Raw genomic sequence first — 17,439 nt, 5'->3', positions numbered from 1 at the left:
ACAAAAAAAAAAAAAAAAAAAAAAAAGTTATAAAGTTATATGAAATCAAAATTAGAACTTTGGCTTATTTACTCAACTCAATGTTCCTTCCACAATACTAGATGTCAGGATACCTAGCGTTATAGTGAGCCAGGTACTCAGAAGAAAACTGCTGCTGCCAGAAACAAGATTTTTTAAAACACTGTTGAGACAAAGAAAGTATTCCCCTTATCAAAAAAAGGAGGGAAGGGGAGGGGAGGAGAGGGGAGTAGAAGGAAAGGGAAGGAGATAAGGAGGTGAGGGGAGAGGAGAGGGAGGAGAGGTGAGGAAAGGCGAGGAGAGGAAAGAGCAAACCCCTAGAGCCACACTGTAGGGAAGCAGGGATGCCCTGAGAACAGATACCAACAACAATATTGATACCTAGATACTTAGAGGTTGGCCAGCTTCCAGATTGAGTCCTAAGTCTAAAATGTTCTATACTGAACCTCAACTTTCAAGGAAGACTGAAGCAGACCAAAGTTGGCCATGGCTCCTGGTTACCGACAGTAGTAAAGACAAATCCTCTCTGAAGAAAACACAATCCATTTAAAACACAGAACAAATACAGAATCAAATCAGGTAAAAAGAACTTATGATTAAAATCACCAAGCATACATGAAAGAAAGCCACCATGAATAAAAGTCAAAAGAAATAGCAAATTTAAACTACAATGGAATAGAGATATTGGAATGTAAAATATATAGAAAAGTTAACTACTGATTCAAAATTGAAGAATATAATCACAATCCCAATGGCAAGACCGTACAAGAAACTGTCAGAAATGACAGAATATATTTGGCAGAGGGGGAAAGGAAGAATTAATGAAAGCAAAAAAAAAATCAAAGGATATGTAAAATAGTAGATTAGACACGTGAAGATTGAATTAGTGAAATAGAAGACATTTGATAAAATTATTCAGAATTCAATACAAGAGGTAAGGATATAGAAACATGAAAGAGAAGCTAAGAGAGATAAAGGACTGAATTAAGTCTAACATATACATAATTGATATCTAGTAAGAAAGAAGAAAGAGAATTGGAGAAATAATGTTTCAAAAGATAAAGGCTAAAAATTTTCTAGACCTTACAAAACTAAACAAAACATAAACCAAAAGTTCCAAATCAAAGAACCACAACATAAGATAAGCATGCTGAACACATAAAAAGAAATGCAACCCCAGGTACATCAATGAAAGAACAGAAGCCCCCCCCCAAAATAAAAAATAAAAAAAAAGAAAGAAAAGGTTTAAAAAGCACCAGAGAAGAGGACAAAACATCTACAAAGAAATGACAATTCAACAACAATGGAAACCAGCTGAGGGTAGAATGGCTTCATCAAGATGCTGAGAAAATAACTATCACCTTAGAATTGTGGTACCAGAAAATCCGGTCATTCAAGAATGAAAATGAAATAAATACATTTAAAGATATAGAAAACTGAGAGAATATACAAAGTACTAGTACTAAAGGAACTTCTAAAAGACTTTATAACCACTGGTGGATGTTAAATTGGCTTAACCCATTTGAAAATAATTTAGCATTATCTTAAGTTAAGCACTTGTATACTTCCTGACTCAACAATTTTACTCCGTTGTACGCATACTAGAAAAATTCTTGTTCATATGACCCAGGACACATGTATAAGAATATTACTATTCAAACTACAATTAACTGAAAACAAACCCAGACGTCCATTAATAAAAATTAAATAAATTCACATAATAGACTATTTTACAGCAGTAAAAATGATTGCAGCTATACATAAATTAATCTTAGAAACATAAGATGGCATGGAAAAGAAACGAGTAATTCTCCCCTCAAAAAAAGCACAATGTCATGAAGATCAAAAACAAGAAAACTAAACAATAAAGTGCTTATCCACAAATTTATTATATTTTTCAACAATTTTAAAGGTAAGGGAATGAAAATCAAACATGCCCTTTAAGTAATTCTCAAGGGAGAAAAGGGCTAAGGTGAAAAGATAACAAAATAGATTCAAGTTACTGATAATGCTCTAGTTTGGGGGCTGTGTGACAGTCATCAAAAGACTCCCTTCATTTCCTTGCATTTACCCCGTTTTGTAGTTCTCTCCCACAGTGTACCAGAATTGGTCCGTGTGAGCAACAGGATAGGACAAAGATGATGGTATGTTTCTTCTGAAATTAGACACTGCAACTTCTGTCTTGCTGGCCCTCTCTTTCAAATTGTTAGCTCTGGAGAAAGCCAGCTGCCATATCAAGAGCAGTCCTATGGAAAGGCCCACATGGTGAGAAACTGAGGCCTCCTAACATTAGGTAGGAAGGAATGGAGGCCTCTTGTCAACTACCATGTGCATGAATCATCTTGGAAGTGGATCCTTTAAGCCAGTCTTTCAAATGAAGTGGAAACAAATATCTTCATTAAAGACCTAGAACCAGAATCTCCCAGCTAGGCTACTCTAGATTTCTGATCCCAGAAATTGAGTGAGTTCATAAATGTTTATTGTTTCAATCCACTAAGTTTTAGAGTAATTCACTACATAGCAGTAAATAACTAATACAGTTTGGGATTCTAATACATTATAGGATTACATCTTATTTCATGTAAGAAACACGTAAATCATATACATTACTGTTCATGTATCAAATATTCCAAAGGAGAAATGAAATTGTAAAAGTCTCATGCACATTACTCATAATATCTGTTCTTAACAAATAATTCCTTTGATAGTCTATAGGTGAGTATTTTAGAGAAGAAAAACGGTCAAAATAAATTTTCAGCTATTCTAAACTACACAAGAATTTTTAAAAATGGAATAAAAATAACAGAATTTTAGAACATGATAGGTTGTTTAAAAACTGACCTGGGGGGGGGGGACAAGAGGGAAAATAAAAAAAAGACCTACAACTCTCTTACTTTAAAGAAGAGAAAATAGGTCTAGAAAGATAAAGCAGTTTTGTCTAAAGTAGATCTTATTTTCTAAACATCTTTTACAAGAGTATGGTAGGCATAAACGATACTACATTAAACACTTACCTAATGCCTCTAGAGGTCCAGACTAGTCCAAATAAATTGTTGCACATTTCTCCTCCCCCCAAAAAGTAAAGCCTAAAGTTGTACATACTTTCTTGAAAACTTACTGCTTCCCAAACAATCTAGAGTCCATAGCAAAAAGTGACTAAGGTAGAAGTCTAGCAAAGGAATAATAAGCACAAAATCCTAAACAGTAGGTATCTCTGGGTATGCAGCAGGAGGGTAGGATAGAGGGTACAAAGTTAGATGCAAGTTATTGGTAATGTTTCAATTCCTGGGTTGAGAAGTGAATTCATGAATATTCATTATATTTTTATACCTTATTTTTAATCTGTAACCTATAATGTCTTGCATAGGTATGGCATTATATTTAAAAGGAAAAAATAAATTGTATATGTCTTCCACATACCTGGTTATTTAACAAGAATTCCTTTGACATTAATATGAGAGGGGGGATAAAGTATTTTTAAAGAACAAGGGACTTGTAAAAAGTCTCTTCCCGAAAAAAAAAAAAAAGGGAAAAAAATTAGATCACGGTTCCAAATAGCAATTCTAAATACAAAAGCAAACTGGTTAGACATAGCTCTTGGTAAAAGCTAGAAAGTAGTGCTGTAGTATTATAAATCCCAAGTTGCATGAATGAATGTTGGTTCAAATGTGAAAAGAAAATGGTGCTATAACTAAGTATCTGTGTTCCATAGCATAGGTAATTTTAAAATAATTCCATTCATCAATTATTTTGTACCATTTCATGTAATGCTTTTAAAGTATTATGGAGAATTTCTTTTCAGAAATAAGTAAAGACCAACAGTATCAAAACTATACACAGTTGTCCGCTCTTCAAGTATTCTATAACTAACTAAATAAGCATAGGCTCTCAATCATACATTTAAAGTTTTAAATTTTTTACAGAAAGTTGGAAGAGTCATATTATCTCATTTCAAGATTTAATATAAAGCTACGGTAACAGCAATAAAAACATCATGTTATTGGTAAAAGGACAGACACACAGATCAATGGAACAGAACAGAGAATCCAGAAATAGACCCACAAATAAGTGGTCAGCTGATTTTTCACAATGGTACAAAGGCAATCCAAATCAAGAATGAGGAATAATCTATAGGACAAATGAACAAGTTTTCTGGAAAAAAAAATGGCTGATTTATAGAGATGAGGTCTCATTCTGTAGCCCAGGCTGGTACAATCACAGCTCACTGTAGCCTTGAACCCCTGGGATCAAGGGATCCTCCCACCTCAACCTACGGAGTGCCTGGGATTACAGGTGCAAGTCATCATGCTTGGTTGGGTTTTTTGTTTGTTTGTTTGTTGGGCATGGGTTTTTGTTTTTTTTTAAAGAGAAAAGATGAACTATTATGTGCTAAAGGAACTATAAGAGAAATAATAACAAAATGTGGACCATGTCTGGATCCTTAGTGGAATAAACCAACTCTAAAAAGATATTTTTAGACAACTAGAAAATTTTAATATGAATTTGATATTAGGTGATATCAGCAAGTTTTTTTGTTTGGTAAGATAATGGCATTGAAGTTTTAACGTCTATATCTATTAGATACCCATTTCCTATTGTTCATTAAACAAAATATAATGTCTAAGATTTTCTTTGAAATATTGCATAAAAAGGAGAAGATAACAAAAAAAGAAGCAAAACTGGCTAAATGTTGATCATCTGCTGAAGCTGAATGATAGATACATACAGTTTTTAACTCTCTTTTTCCCTAATCTTATGTTGGAAAGTTACATCCAAAAAAGCATTTTTTTAAACAAAGAAAGTATAATTATAAAAATCATTTTTTAAAATTATGGAACATGAAGGCCAAGCATAGTGGCTCATGCCTATAATTCCAGCATTTTAAGAGGTCAAGGAAGGAGGATTCCTTGAGCCCAGGAGTTCAAGACCAGCCTGGGTAACATAGCAAGACCTTATCTCTACAAAAAATCAAAAAAATTAGCTGGGTATGGTGGCATATGCCTGTATTCTCAGTTACTCAGGAGCACAAGGCTAAAGTGAGCTGTGATCATGCCAATGCACTCCAGTCTGGGTGACAGAGACCCCAAATTAAAAAAAAATTATAGAACATAAATAAGATAAATATAATGCAAGCACGCAATAAAATTCTGCACTATTTTATTATTATTCTTGATATAGTAAGTGAAAAATAATAATTAGACTTACACTTTCCACTCCAACATGTAAAGATATTCAAAGTTATAAGAATTTTGAAGGCATTCCTCAAACCAAGAAAAAAGCTGAACAAACTAAAAATCAGCAACTCTAAGCTCCACCAGAGAATTGAGGTCACAAGGCAAACTACCATCTAGAAAACTGGAGAAACAGGCAAATTCAGAGAATCACATCTTACTGAGAGCAGAAGACCCTAGAGCCTAGGCCAGTAAGAACACTTAAAGAGTAATTGACAACCCGGGCTCGGTGGCTCAGCCTGTAATCCCACGCCTTTGGGAGGCTGAGGTGAGTGGATTGCCTGAGCCCATAGGTTCGAGACTTGCCTGGGCAGCAAGACCTCATCTTTACAATAAATCAAAAAATCAGCCGGGCATGGTAGCACATGCCTGTAATTCTGGCTACTTGGAAGGCTGAGGCGGAAGGATCACCGGAGCCCAGCAGGTCAAGGCTGCGGTGGCCGGGAATGGCCATAGCACTCCAGTCTGGGTGACAGAGTGAGACTCCAACTCAAAAAAAAAAAAAAAAAAAGCAATTGACAAATTGCTAGTGGCTGAGTATAGACTAGCTTGATCTTAGGAGGGCCCAATATTATGTGGGCCTCCAACACATTTGTAAGTTTTACCTCCAGAATTCCTCACCACATCTCCTCAGGAAAAAAGTCCTCTAACACTTTGAAATATGCTCAGAGGATTCTATTCTACTTAAATGCCCACCCTCAAGAGAACTATTTTACCAAAGCCTTGTCTGACCTAGGGGAAGAGCAATTTGATAACTGGAGTCCCTCTAGCCATCTCAACTCCAATAAAGAAAGAGGAAAAAAGGCTTAAAAACTCTTCTGAAGTCCCAATCCAGGACTCTGACCCACTTTTAAAAAATGGGGATTTTGATCATAAGAGTATAGACACTTTCCCTCTCTAATTCCTTATCACTACCCAGTACATCAACAGGGTTCTAGTAAATAACAGTTCATTACAACTGAGAGAGCTCAAGGATATAAACTCAATTAAATAAAGAGTTTCTAGGGAAACTAAAAGACAGCAGAGTATGCAAAGACAAAAACAGAGAAGAAACTGAAGCCTCTGATATCTAGAGCTACAGCAAATAATAAACACATCTTAACTTCTAACAACATAAACATAAAACCTCATACTAAAGACTTATCTACCTCACTTGCTATTACCTAACATATTCTTGACTTCCAACAAAAAATCGCAAGGCATGTTAAAAGGCAAGAAAAAGCATAGGCTGAAGAGACAAGGCAAACAGAAGAGCCAGATTCAAACATGGCAGAGATTTGGGAATTACCATATTGGGAATTTAAAATAACTACGATAACTAAAGAAAAGAGTGACAATACACAAGAACAAATTGGTACTGTAAGGAGAGAAGAAACTCAAAGAATCAAAAGAAAATGCAAGAAATCAAAGACACTGTAAAAGAAATGTAGAAGGAATCAGTGAGCTTGAAGATATCAATAGAAACTTCCCAAACTGAAACACAAAGAGAAAAAAAAGAATGAGAAATGGAATGGCATATCTAACAATTTTGGAGTAATTACAAGACATAACATGTGGAATAAGACTCCCACAAGAGCATGCCACTGTACTCCAGCCTGAATGACTACTCAAAAAAAAAATTTTTTTAAGTAAAAATGTGCAAAAGATTTGACTAGACACCTAATCAAAAAGAAAAAGAAACAGAAGAAATGTTTGAAGGAATGCTGGCTGAGAATTTTACAAAATTAATGACAGACACCAAATCACAAATCCAGGAAGCTCACAGCACTCTAGGCAGCATAAATACCAACCATCTCTACCTAAGCATATCATATGTAAACTGCAGAAAACTGAAGACAAGGAGAAATCTTGGAACAAGCCAGAAGGGAAAAAAAAATCTTACCTATAGAGGAACAAGGATAACTGAAGCCAGAAAATTGATGTGAAATACAGGCATATCTTGTTTTATTGCACTTAGCTTTATTGTGCTTTGAAGAAGTTGCATTTTTTACAAATTGAAGGACTGTGACAACACTATGTCAAATAAGTCTGTCAGCACCATTTTTTCCAAAAGCATATGCTCATTCAACTTATCTGTATCAGTATTTTTTAACAATAAAGTATTTTTTAATTAAGCTATGTATTTTTTTAGTCATAATGCTGTTATATATTTCATAGGCTACAATATAGTGTAAATGTAACTTTTATATGCACTGGGAAGCCAAAAAATTTGTGTGTATTGCAATATTAATACATACACTTTATTGCAGTGGTCTAGAACTGAACCCACAATATGTCCAAGGTATGCCTATATTTAAAGTGTTGAAAGAAAAAAGCCACCAACCTAGAATTCTGTATCCAGTGAAATTATCTTTCAAAAGTAAAGGAGTTTAAGAGAACAGAAAGACAAGCTACAGACTGGGGGAAAAAATGTTTGCAAAACACATATCTGATAAAGGACTTGTTTCCAAAATACACAAAGAACACTTAAAATAAAAAAAATAAAAAATAAAAAAAAAACAATTTAAAAATGGGCAGGCCAGCACAAAAGTTCAAGCCTATAATCCCAGCACTTTGGGAGACAGGGGTAAGAGGACTATCTGAGCTCAGGGGTTCAAGACCAGCCTGGGCAACTTGGAGAGTTTTTTGAATAAGTCAAAGAATTAGCTGAGTATGGAGGCGCACGCCTGTGGTTCCAGCTACTTGGAAGGCTGAGGCAGAAGGATTGCCTAAGCCCAGCAGGCTGAGGTTGCAGTGCCCATGAGCATGCCACTGTACTCCAGACTGAGTGACTACTCAAAAAGAAAAAAATTTTTTAAGCAAAAATGTGCAAAAAATTTGACTAGACACCTAATCAAAAAGATAAATGGATGGCAAAGAATAGGAAAAAATGTTCAACACCATATGTCATTAAATAATTGCACATTAAAACAGTGAGACACCACTACATACCTATTAGAAAGACTAAGATCTAAAATACTGACAAAAACAAATGCTGATGAGGATGTGGAGCAACAAGAACTCTCATCCATTGCTAGTGGAAATACAAAATGATAAGACCACTTTGGAAGATACTTTGGGAATTTCTCACAAAGCTAAGCCTAGTCTTACTATACCATCCAGCAATCACACTTCATGGTACTTATCCACACGAGCAGAAAACTTACATACACACAAAAACCGAAACAAAAATGTGTATAGCAGCTTTATTCATAAGTGGCAAAACTAGAAGCAACCAAGATGTCCCTCAATATGTGAATAATAAACAAATTGTAGTACATTCATACCATGAAATATTATTGAACAATAAAAAGAAATGAGGCCGGGCTCGGTGGCTCAGCCTGTAATCCCAGTACTTTGGGAGGCCGAGGCGAGTGGATTGCCTGAGACCATGGATTCGAGACCAACCCAGGCAACTTGACGAGACATTGTCTCTACAATAAATATAAAATTAGCCGGATGTGGTAGCACATGCCTATAATTCCAGCTACTTGGAAGGCTGAGGCAGGAGGATCGCTGAAGCCCAGCAGGTTGACACTGTACTCTAGCCTGGGCGACAGAGTAAGACTCCAACTCAAAAAAAAGAAAGAAAGAAATGAGATCTATTCCCTAGGCATTCAGGAGGAAGACAGGAAGGATGAATAGGTGAAGCACAAGGGATTTTTAGGGCAGGGAAACTCTTCTGTGTGAAATTGTAACAGTGGATATATAACATTATGCATTTGTGAAAGCCCATAAATTGTACAACACAAAGAGTGAACACAAGTGTAAACTATGAGCTACAGTTAATAATAATAAATTTATACTGGTTCATCAATTGTAACAAATATACATACCACTCTGATGCAAGATGTTAATAACAGGGGAAACTGTGTGGAAGGTGGAGTATACGAGAACTCTCCAGAGTATCTGCCCAATTATTTTGTAAACTTAAAACTGCTCTAAAAAATCATCTCTATTTTTAATATTTATTATAAAACAGTAAGAATACTATATCCCATTTTGTAAAAAAAAAAAAAAATATGTACGTCTACCTATCCAGAGAAAAAGAATAAAAGTCTATGAAAGTTTGCCTCAGTGTAGTAGAATTAAGGGTCATTTTTTATTTTTTCCTTTGCACTTTCTTAAATTTCCCACAATTTACACATGATTTGAAACTGGAAAGAAAATAACTGTTTCAGGAAACTAAGCACTTTTTCAAATTTCACTTCCAAATTTCAGTGCTGGATAACAGCACTGAAAAATAAAAGCTTGCTTACTTACCTTGAGGTATAACAGTCTGAGTCATCCTTGATCCAGCACTAGGGGCAACAGTGTTACAATAAATGTTGCTTTTCTTGCCTTCAATTGCAAGAGAATTTGCAAGGCCCACAAGACCCAGTTTCGCAGCACTATAATTTGCCTGGCCAAAATTGCCATATATTCCTGAAGCTGATGCAGTCATAATTATCCTAAAAGAAAAATCAATCTTTGAACATCATTTTTTCTATGTTTTGATAAGATTGCAACTCTAACTCTATTTTGGCATTACTGCACCTGTCAAAAGCAAATCTGTGTACTGTCATTAGCTTATCATACTCATGTTTTATATATCTAACATAAGATTAATACATAAGTAATCTCTCAAAATTCAACTACAAGATTTAACTGTTTTAAAAAGAATCCCTGGTCCAAACCAAATGAATTTAAGTGTAAGAATGTATAATTAGTATCTATCAAAAACAATAAATATTTACAAGCATAAAATAAACTGGCAATGCATAAGTTTAAATTTTAGTAAGAAATATTAGATCAAGCAGTTCTAATTCTTCAGCGCTCATTACTATGCCTCTCGTCTTTTCTGGGTAATATTAAATGCCACCTTAAAACAATGCCATCCCATAATCTGACCCAACCTCACTTACTCTACTTATACCAAGTAAGATAAATCACATATTTTCAGAAACTACTAGGATCAGGATAAACTATAAATCTCTCATAAAAATAGGCATCACAAACAATTTGCTTCTTTTAGGTGTATATGAATTATAAGTCAACAGGAATGACCTTGACACTAGAGTACAATAGACAGCATGGATCAAAGGTACTAGCATTGCCACATTCTAAACTACACATCTAGAAGCAATCATGACAAGCCTCACAGCTCTGAAACAGTGTATAAGACTAACATCCAACCAGTACCAGTTAACAGCAAATAGCCACTCATCTTTCCTCACTTTGTCACCGGTCACACAAAATAATATTTGGGTTACAGAATAATATACAGCTGAATCCTCAATTTTCACACAACTTTCTAAAATCCTAAAGAACAATAAGAAAACCTAATAAAAGGAAGTAAAAGTTATATATATATTATATATATATTATATATATATATATAGCTGTCCAGCAAAGCTAATCTTTGACTAAATAACATCAATTTAATGCAAAAGTTTATACCAAACTACATGTTAAAAACCTGTACATATCTGAAAACACTTAACTCACCATCAAACAATTATTCCATAACACTATATAACCAATCTTTTCCTGTACAGAAGAACCCACACCACACATCTTCAAATCCTTTGACAGCCTCATGGCAATATAGAATATACCTTCCATATTTCTGCTTCTTCATGTGTTCCCATGCTGCCCGGGTCACTTGGAATGAGCCTCGCAAATGAACTCGGTGGATTATATCTGAAACAAGAAATTTATTTTTATTTTGTCAAAAATGAGATAGGGCCAGGCTCGGTGGCTCAGTCTGTAATCCCACGCCTTTGGGAGGCTGAGGTGAGTGGATTGCCTGAGCCCGCGAGTTCAAGACCCGCCTGGGCAGCAAGACCTCATCTCACAACAAATCAAAAAAAAATCAGTTGGGTGTGGTAGCGCATGCCTGTAATTCAGCTACTCGGAAGGCTGAGGCGGAAGGATCGCTGGAGTCCAGCAGGCGAGGCTGCAGTGGCCAGGAGGCCACTGCACTCTAGTCTGGGCAACCGAGTGAGACTCCAATTCAAAAAAAAAAAGAGATAGGCACGTCCCAGAATTAACAAAATCAATGGTGTACTTATACAAAGATGTTCATTTTATACCTAATACTCAAAATAACCTATTGTCACACCATCTCTGAGTATTTTGCTTTTGTTCTAATTAAGCTACTATGTGCATACCCAGACTTACAAGTTTTCCCCATAATTTATAAAACTATCGCAATTCTTATACATATCTAAGTACAATGCCTTCTTTAATCTATGCCTATCTTGTATAAAAATTTTCTAAAATAAATACCTAGGATTTTTACATACGTCCTCAGTACTCGACACTAACATCAGCTAAAGTATAATCATAAAATCACAAAGTTCCTCATCAAGAAAATTTGCAAATGCTCACTATATCCCTATTGTCACAAAGGTTTGCAAATGAGTGAGAGAGAGAGAAGCCTGCTTTCAGATATTCTAATCTAATGAATAGACTACTTGGGAAACATTCAAATAGACTTTAGAATTTTAAGTGTCAAGTTTTTTAAACATTCATACTTATTTCTGTTGACATAAATGTTTTTACATGTATATTAGAAAAAGGTAAGAGTGAGGCAGTTCAGAGGAAGTGAACTTTAAAAAAGAGAAAAGAGTAGTCAGGAGTGGTGCGCTTAGTAGGATGGAATCAGAGAAAGAAACACCTCACTGTCCCACGACAGTGCCTAGAAAAGTACCAACAGCACCAACCCAAGCCCCCTTTTCCAGCAAATCTGATCTTTCTCAGCTTCTGTTTTTATTCCAGTTGTTACAAGGGAAAAGGAAACTAAAATCTCTTTGTAGCTTAATTCATTTTCTTTTCCTTTTTTTTTTTTGAGTCGGGATCTCACTCTATCGCCTGCGTAGAATGCAACGGCATGGTGACGGCTCACTGCAGCCTCAACCTCCTGGACTCAGGCAATCCTCAGCCTCCAGAGTAGCTGGAACTACAGGTGCATGCCACCACACCTGATTAATTTTTTGTAGAGAAGGGATCTTGCTACATTGCCTAGACTCACCCAGCCTAGTTTAATTCTAAATCACAAAGATATTCTGTTTCTTCCTAAAGAACTTCTGGCCGGCATGGGGGCTGACACCTGTAATTCCAGCACTTTGAGAGTTTGAGCCCGGGAAGATCGTTTGAGCCCGGGATTTCAAGATCAGCCTAGGCAAGACCATGAACCTGTGATCATGCCCCTGCCCTCCAGCCTGGGCGACAGCGTGAGACCTCGACTCAAAAAGAAAAAGAAAAAAAAAGTACTTCTGGCAACACTCTAAAACAAGGATACAATTGTTTCACATCAGTTGCTATGCCTGTCACTGTCTCAGCCACCACCGTTTGTTTGTTTTAATTCTAATGGCAATGACATTAAGAATAAAGAAGAAAAAAAGTATTCATAACTGTGATCTGTTCATTATCTAAACTCCATCTTTCTGACACGGAAAAAAAAAAAAAAAAAGGAAATCGTTCCTATTTATTAGAAGCTTCAAAATTACATCCAGGTTTTCTCCTACCCTGTTCTCAGATCTCCATCATTTTTCGTGTCCTAGCCTCCCCTCCATATCCTGTTCCTGCTCTTGGAAAAACAATCATACAGCTTGATAAGCATGTTAAAACTGTTAGAGTTAATACTGCTAGAAAATACTAACAAACTATTCAAGAGAAAAGGAGGAGGGGAATTTGAAGAAATAAAATCCTTTTAGATAACTTCTGCCAAATAATTTAACATTTTTAATTTATTAAATGTTTAAAAAATAGACAACTTCTACTTGTACTTCTACTACATCATTTTTAGTATAGAGATTATTAATCATAGAATAGTATCTAATATAAAGTAGGCAGAAAAAAGTTTTTCCTTAAATATATAAATACATCAAATATTAAAGGCTAAATGGTTAGGTATATTCCACAGAGGCATATATTAAAAACAACTTACCCCAATCTTCATCACTTATTCTAGCAAAGGAACGGTCCCTCAGAATTCTAAAAAATTGATATTATACAGGGTAAGACAATAGGGAGTATATCCTTTTAAAAAACTACATGCACATTACTAAAAATGAAAAAAGAAATACTCACCCAGCATTGTTGACCACAACATCTATAATATAAAAAGAATCCAAGTCACAAACATAAAAATAATTGTACTGGCTTATAATAAACACACTTTCAAAACTGACTTTTTTCACCATGGAAGAGCAAATAATAGTAAAGACTGTTATCAAAACAAAATTTATACCTATAGCAAAAAAAAAAAACTGACTCGCAAAAACACAAGTATCACATTATATCAAGTACCTTCCTCTCAAACATATATATAAAGTTTCCCATCTCTACTTTCTTCCAAAATTATCAGCTTATTTACAGAATCAGCTTGCACAACTCTTAGGTTCTAAGGATTTATAACCATAAGCCAGGTTCTGAGGATTTATAACCATAAGCCAGTCTCTCCACTTAACCTCAAAATTCACTTGGGAGGATAAAAGATTTTTTCCTTGCCACTCACAAGTAAAAAGTCCCCAAGAAAGACACTAAAGTTAAAAACTGATGCTCTACTTTTTCATACAATTATATTCCTACTATGCAAAGAAAATAACTATTTTTTAAGGTTCAGTCACTAACCAGTGGCTATTTTTACCCTGACTTCACACCTTTGTGGTCTCTATACCTGGGTTTTTTTCAGATTTTAAACATGTTGGGCTTATCTGCTGTGACGTCTCCCTCAAGTAATTCAATAATCTTTTATTAAGTGTATGTGGGACTAAACTGGGAAGATTACTAGAGAAATATAGACTAAATAATATTTTAAATGCTTCTTTAAAATGAAGATTTTTATTGTATACAACTTATCTTAAGTAATTTGCAAGTTATTAGACCATTTTAATCCAAATCATTATAATTACCTAAAAGAATCCACTGGGTCAGCTATTGCCAAAATACTGACTTATTTGTTATCTTATAAATATATTTGAGGCTTAGTTGAATTATTATAAAAAAGACACTGAACAAATGCTTACAAGTTGTTTAAAGCACTTAAGATGCAAAATAAATTTTTTTTTAACTCAACATATATATCCATAAAATTGTCACCTAAAGACCTTTATGAAATAAGGTAGAGGTAAGAAAAGTAATTAACTTATAAAACAAATCTAAAAATATGATTATAAAAAGAGATATTTATTTAATAAAAAAATGTAAACTTAAAAACATTTTATTAAGAAAGTAGAGCCAGGCTCGGTGGTTCAGCCTGTAACCCCGTGCCTTTGGGAAGCTGAGGTGAGTAGATTGCCTGAGCCCACAGGCTCGAGACCCGCCTGGGCAGCGAGACCTCATCTCTGCAATAAATCAAAAAAATCAGCCGGGCGTGGTAGCGCATGCCTGTGATTCCGGCTACTTGGAAGGCTGAGGCGGAAGGATCGCCGGAGCCCAGCAGGTTGAGGCTGCGGTGGCCGGGAGCGGCCACTGCACTCCAGTCTGGGCGACAGAGTGAGACTCCAACTCAAAAAAAAGAAAAAGAAAGTAGAGACTGCTCTGTAAGGACCATAGCACAAAGAAACCTCACCTATTTTTCCAAAAGCATCCAGTGCTGTCTTCACAACCTTCTCTCCCTCTTCCACAGAATCTGAGGGAAAGAAACATTAGTACAGAATTTCAGTAATCTCTCTCACAAATTACTTCTAAATTCTGTGGATTTGTTACTATTCACCCAAGAGAACTCATTTTCAAGAAAAATACATTTATATTACAGATGCATAACAAATCAAAATATGGATGAGTTAATATTACAAAAGAAATTTAGCCCTTAGACAATTCTTTAACCTACAATTAAAAGGAAGGAGAAGGGAGGTGAATAACAACTATGTGGCAAATACTATCTAAAATAGCACTGTACAGTACAACTTTCTGTGAAGATGAAAATACCCTATTTCTACACTGTCCAATATGATAGCTACTAGCCACACGTAGCTACTGAGTACTCAAAATGTGGCTAGTATGGCAGACAAATTGACTATTTTATATTTAATTTTAAATAGCTACATAGATTTAAAGACACAAATGAGAATTCAGGAGAGAGGGAGGTGCACATTTAATTTGAAAAAAATGTTCAATACTGCAAATGAAAAACAAACCTGCTGTCTTTGCAACACTAACTACAAAAAAGAAAAGCTCAATAAAATCTTGTGGTTCTGTTATAGTCCACTAACCAGCCCAGAGAAAGGGCTCACATCCCTACACAGTTGTGTGTCAATGGTCTACTGTAAACACATCACCACTGCCTCTTCTATATTCTCTTCCATCACAGGGAAGGAGCCAGGAAATACAGTCGGTCAGTAGCTTCCCGTGGACCAACAGAGTCCTGGGTTAGAACTGCCACCTAGTCAGAGGTACTCACCTACAGGTTAGAAAAGTAGGAGAAAAGCTGCAGACGCAAGCAATCTTGGTAACAGACTACAGACGTTAAAGCACACCTAGGTGATCTTTTGAGAACCACTTAATGTAGGCTGAGATGGTCATTAGTAGTTCCCTGACCTTTACTTGTCCAGTCCCTCCAATGGTTTATGAGCTTATATTTCCCTATATTAAAACCCTTCACACTTGGAAAACCTAGAGGAGTTTCTGTTTTCCTTACCAAACTCTGATTGATACAGGCTGCATAAAAAAACTAAGGGAGGGAGGACTATGGAATTTTTATCTTAAGAAGTAGTTTTTTCACACCTCATCAACAAGGGTACCTGCACAATGAATATTTGTATGCCTCACCCTGAGTTGTACCCCACAATTTTAAAATAAAAATTAGGAAAGGAAAAAAAAGTAGTTTTTTAAAACCCCAAATTTTAAAAAATTGAAAATATTTTTGTTAGATCTCCAGTGTAGATAGAATGAACATCTTAAAATGTTTGTCTCATTTCCTCAAACACTCAAAATAAACCATATCCTATTTCTTTTCTGCTAAAATTCAAAAATGAAATCAATTTAATTTCATCCCTGGCCCATAAAAACAATCTAGTCTACAGAAAAGCAGAGTAAGCACTAGCTTGTTAAAGTAAATTTATTCTACAAGTATCCTTACAAATACTTTTAGGATCAACATATCAAATGTAAAGTTTGTATTTTCTGTTTTTTCTCATGGTTTCATTTAATGTCTAACTTTAACCCTTAAGTTTTCACAAAGATAAGAAAGTTGCAGTGACTACTTGTGCAGAATGGAATATAAAGGTTGAGTGAAGGGGTATTTCACTTCTTATACTATATTACTTTAAGAATCTTTTTAAAATTTATTAAAGAAAAATTTAGTATCATTCTGTAGAAATACATAAGACCTTTTAACTAAACCACGTCTCACAAGAACGTATCCACATCCCTATATACAATAACTTACTAATTATATCATGTACTTATTAATAAAAATATTAAGTAAACAACAGAAAAATTAGAATCATATGAAATAACCTACATCAAAATTTTAAAAACTTCTCACATATTATATAAAATATGTAGTCTAAGAGCTTTGGCAGACTTAGATAAAATCTAATTTCATATTATACTGGAATGTTGAGATATTTGCTCAAAGATTATTAATGTGACCTATAGTATTCACTGAAGGAAAATAAAGGAAGTAGTATAGTTTTTTCAAATGTCATACCATAGCTGGCCACCGCTTTTCCACCTTTCCTTCTTATTTCTTCAACAACCTTATCAGCAGCTAAGGAGCTTTTACCAACTCCCTTGAAGTCCCCTCCTAAATCATTCACTGTAGGGCAAAAACAAATAAACAAAAATTAATTTCCCCTCCTAAATCATTCACTGTAGGGCAAAAACAAATAAACAAAAATTAATTTCCCCTCCTAAATCATTCACTGTAGGGCAAAAACAAATAAACAAAAATTAATTTCTAGACATTCAAAATATAAGTCACAAATGAAATTCTAATCACTAGTATATCTCTTTGATGATCTGCTCAATTCTCTCATACCCTACCTCCATCTTACTAAACATACCTTAGGTATTTTCAAAACATGACTTTTTTGTTTTTTAATATAGATATAAAGAAACAGCAAAAATCCTTAAACATAGGTCCATGTCATGAAATTTTTAACTTTTCAAAGTAAAAAGTCATGATTCAACCTCCTTTTCTTTTCTTTTTTTTTGAGTTAGAGTTTCACTCTGTCGCCCAGACTGAAGTGCAGTGGCCGCTCCCGGCCACCGCAGCCTC

General features: G+C 35.0%; 1 protein-coding gene across 1 annotated transcript in view; it reads right to left on the bottom strand.

The window, feature by feature from the left end:
* The window catches only part of LOC103274681 (peroxisomal multifunctional enzyme type 2-like), a 52,114-nt gene that overhangs the window by 8,528 nt on the left and 26,147 nt on the right, over positions 1-17,439 (bottom strand). Inside the window, exons 3-8 of the mRNA XM_008072113.2 lie at positions 16,870-16,977; positions 14,788-14,847; positions 13,305-13,326; positions 13,162-13,208; positions 10,826-10,910; positions 9,492-9,679 (exon numbers count right to left, since the gene is read on the bottom strand). Coding sequence (XP_008070304.2) covers positions 9,492-9,679; positions 10,826-10,910; positions 13,162-13,208; positions 13,305-13,326; positions 14,788-14,847; positions 16,870-16,977 — 510 coding nt within the window. The remainder of the gene's footprint in view (positions 1-9,491; positions 9,680-10,825; positions 10,911-13,161; positions 13,209-13,304; positions 13,327-14,787; positions 14,848-16,869; positions 16,978-17,439) is intronic.

The sequence above is a fragment of the Carlito syrichta genome, unplaced genomic scaffold, assembly GCF_000164805.1.
Source record: "Carlito syrichta isolate Samal-C Ts95f unplaced genomic scaffold, Tarsius_syrichta-2.0.1 Scaffold314854, whole genome shotgun sequence".
Taxonomy (NCBI): Eukaryota; Metazoa; Chordata; class Mammalia; order Primates; family Tarsiidae; genus Carlito; species Carlito syrichta.
The sequence above is the reverse complement of the archived record's forward strand: the minus strand, read 5'-3'. Positions and strand labels throughout refer to the sequence as shown.